General features: G+C 44.4%; 1 protein-coding gene across 1 annotated transcript; it reads left to right on the top strand.

Annotated features, from left to right (window-relative positions):
- Nucleotides 1-2,366: 2,366 nt before the first annotated feature.
- LOC123160452 (AT-hook motif nuclear-localized protein 23-like) lies at nt 2,367-3,755 on the top strand. Its single transcript, XM_044578268.1, has 2 exons — nt 2,367-2,619; nt 2,705-3,755. Exon 2 carries the CDS (start codon nt 2,708-2,710, stop codon nt 3,560-3,562), a length of 855 nt encoding a protein of 284 aa, XP_044434203.1. The 5' UTR covers nt 2,367-2,619; nt 2,705-2,707; the 3' UTR covers nt 3,563-3,755.
- The last annotated feature ends 244 nt before the right edge of the window (nt 3,756-3,999 follow it).

Below are 3,999 nucleotides of genomic sequence, written 5' to 3'. Positions count from 1 at the left end.
ATCAGGATGAGAATATAAGTCGGTCAGGGGAATTTTAGGCCATCGATTTAACTAGCGAAACATGTATAATAAGCCAAGAAAAATTTAAGTTCAGAAACTTTATTCAACAATGAATGTAGAGATATAAATTTATGGCATATACAAGACATTTTCCGCTCGACCTGAAGACCCTTGGTCCGGCTTATATTCCTATCGGGACGGAGGAGTATAATAAGCCCCAACTTGCACCATTAAACTAATGCCTCCACTTGCGTGCATAAGCATCAACGTTCTATATCATCCTTCTGTCTCATGAAAATCGCTCTAGCATCACTTCCGTCCATTGTATGTATGCAATGGGCATGTGGACCCTCCTAACTGCCAGACCCCATATGCTAGTGACATACACAAGACTAAATTAGCCATCTCGCTCTGTGCAAGCATCCCTTTTTCTTTCTTATTGAAAAGGTAACTCATGTTTTATATTTGAGTTAAATACACTACAGGTGCCCTAACTTGTCCGGCACGGTCAGTTTGGTGCCTAAACTTGAAAAATACACAAAAGTGGTGTCGTAACTTGGCTGGGCGTTCAAATACGGTGCCTCTGGACGTATGCCGCCATATCGAGTGCCCGCGTGGCATTCCAGTCTGTCACTGGGCCACATGTCAGTGGTTGCCTACGCGCGTTGTGAGATATGCATGTTTTTTTTATAAAAATGCCCCTGGATTTTAATTAATTCTCGTAAAAAATACCCCTTGATTTTAGTTAATACTCGCAAAAAGAACCAGAAAACCAGCGTACAGGGAATTCAAACATGGGACATCCTTGTTGCCTGACAATCGAGCGGACCAGGCGGCCACGGTCTGGTTTGCGCTTAATTATCAACAAGTAGTTTATATAGATGATTGCACGTATCGCTCTGCATATGCTTTTACTGGAGTAGTTTTTATTTATTTATTCCACGTTACTATCTTGTCTTTCTTCGAGTGATGTTTATGTTTAGTTTTCATGATACATAAATTTTTTCATGTCAAAAAATAAAATAATTATCAATATATAATTTTGTTTATTTGTATCTCTATTCTATTTCCATTATAGTGTACTTTCAAGAGATAAACATGAACTTTTTCTAAAATTGATGTGGAATTAAAGAGTTGAACGTATATTAAAAACATGGTGAGCATTTTTTAAAAGACATGTTCATGTTCATGTTTTATTTTCATATTATTTTAGAAAATGTTCACCGTGCTTTTTGAAAATGTTGAATGCGTATTAAAAAATATTGTGTAATATTATTCTTAAATTTCTACAAACACGCTCATGTTAGTACATTTTTGGAATTTATTATTGTCACACAATAATATTTAATACACGTTGAACAGTTTTTAAAATGCAATATTGTCAATTTTTCAATAATTGTGTATTTTAGAAATAGAATGAAGATACACAATAATTGTTCGTCCTTATGGTCCTCAATGAAGATGCATATATTTACACAATAATTTTTAATATACGTTCAATTTTTTATGTCCACATAAATTTTAGAAAAAATTAATGTTTATATCTTCAATGTACACAATAATGAAAATAGAGTAAAGATATAAAATATACAATAATGCGTATGATAATTATTTTATTTTTTCATATGGGAAAATTTATGTATCATGAAAATTAAACAGAAACTTCACTCGAAAAATATATGCAAAGCAATACGCGGAATCGTCCATATCAGTTGCTAACTAGCAGTTAAATGTAAAGCAAAGTGTGGCCTCATGGTCCACTTGTTTGTTAAGCAACCAGGATGTCCGTGGTTTGAATTTCCTTCATGCGAGCTTGTGTTTATATTTTTGTGAGAATTAATTAAAGTACAAACGCGTTTCCGTAAAAAAAACAGCTTGCGTCTAGCATGAGTAACGATGTTTTTCGATAATTAACTAAAGTCCAGGGGCATTTCTGTAAAGAAAACTACACGCACAGCTCACAACGCGCCCGCAGCCACTGACATGTGGCCTAGCGACACACTTACATGCCACACGATACGGCGGCATACGTCGAGATGCATCGTATTTGAACGCCTAGACAAGTTATGGCATTACTTTTGTGTATTTTTCAAGTTTAGGCACTAAACTGACCGCGCCGGACAACTTAGGGCACCTCTAGTGTATTTATCTCTTTATATTTCCTCTTCGACCATCTCCAAAGACCACTAGCCTGCTAGCCTATCCCTTTCTCATCTTCCTTTGCCGTCACTTGCTCTCTCCATCCATCTCCTCTCTCCTCAACGCATTGGGTTCCATCTTCTCCTCCTCCCTCCTGCACCTCCACTCTCTCCGCCCCCCCCCCCCCCCCCCGCCCCAAAATATATTTTAGCCCACATGAGAAAGCAACATCAACAAGGATAAACAACCACAACTATCATAAGGAAGGAAAGAACACCTCGCCTCAGCTGCTTTCTTTTCTTCCCACCCCACACGTCCCAAAAAGCAAAACCTCATTCTTTACTCTCCTCCAAGAAAACAAGCACCACAAACCCTACACAAACGCACACACTCTCTTCTTCCGATCCTCTTCCTCCGGCCTATTATCATCATCACAAGCACCACTTCTTCTCTTGCGTCTCCAATTTCTTAATATTATCGGTACTGTTATCTAGCCATTATTTTTACTCTTTTTAATGGTACTATACTCCCTACTTACTTATAATTAGCTCTTCTTCTACCCTAGAGAATGGCAGGACTGGATTTGGGAACCAACTCCTACCTCCACCATCACCAGCAGCTTCACCTCCGTCACGATGACGGTGCCGGAGGATCCGACGACGGCCAGGACGCGCTCTCGCCGGGCGGCGTGGGAGGGAGCACAGCCGCAGGGGCTGGGATAGGCGGCAGCGAGGTCGTGGGGCGCCGCCCACGCGGCCGGCCGCCCGGATCCAAGAACAAGCCCAAGCCGCCAGTGATCATCACAAGGGAGAGCGCCAACGCGCTCAGGGCGCACATCCTCGAGGTTGCCGCGGGGTGCGACGTCTTCGAGGCGCTTACCGCCTATGCGCGTCGTCGGCAGCGCGGCGTCTGTGTACTATCCGCGGCGGGGACCGTCACGAACGTGACTCTCCGGCAGCCACAGTCTGCCCAGAGTGGGCCAGCTTCGCCGGCGGTGGCCACGCTCCATGGAAGGTTCGAGATACTGTCCCTTGCCGGCTCTTTACTCCCGCCTCCGGCGCCTCCAGGGGCCACCAGCCTCTCGGCCTTCCTAGCAGGAGGGCAGGGTCAGGTGGTTGGTGGGAGCGTTGCCGGTGCGCTCGTCGCGGCCGGGCCGGTGGTCGTCGTTGCCTCGTCGTTCAGCAACGTGGCGTACGAGAGACTGCCGCTGGAGGACGGCGACGAGGTGGTGCCTACACCGCCACCTGCGGGGAGCGACCAGGCCGGCGGTGGCATGCCGTTCGGTGTTGATCCGTCGGGGGGCTCGGCAGGAGCTGGCCTCCCGTTCTTCAACCTGCCGATGGGCATGCCGCCAATGCCCGTGGCCGGGCATAACGGCTGGCCGGGCGCTGCCGGTGGCGTCGAGAGGCCACCGTTCTCGTGATGGATCTTGGCCGGCGGTGAGGACAGCAGGTGCGTCCGAGGACACGGACGTGTAGTTGATCGATTATCTCTTTTTCATTGTGATGAAGGAAATCTCCTGATATTTTTTGCGTTAACCTGATAAATAAATTTGGTTGGTGTTAATTTGCTGATCCCTGTTTGTTTAATTGGAATATATGTTGCGTGAACGTGCACTCATAAATTCACCAATTTAAATTAGTATTGTTGTTCATTCTTGGAATGGTTTGATGACGAGTTAATTTTTCGCATGACGCTGCAACACATGATCGTTCTTATAGTGCTAACGGCCAGCTCAAGATTGTTGTTTTTTAATTCATACTTCTACTTGTTTGATTTCGTTGAACATATACAAGCAGCTAGATCCATCGATTGGGTGCCATTTTTGCTACTATCTATTCACTTGGAGATGAGTTTTTT

This window comes from Triticum aestivum, chromosome 7B, assembly GCF_018294505.1.
Source record: "Triticum aestivum cultivar Chinese Spring chromosome 7B, IWGSC CS RefSeq v2.1, whole genome shotgun sequence".
Taxonomy (NCBI): Eukaryota; Viridiplantae; Streptophyta; class Magnoliopsida; order Poales; family Poaceae; genus Triticum; species Triticum aestivum.
Note: the sequence above shows the minus strand (reverse complement) of the source record. Positions and strands in the feature narration are given on the sequence as shown.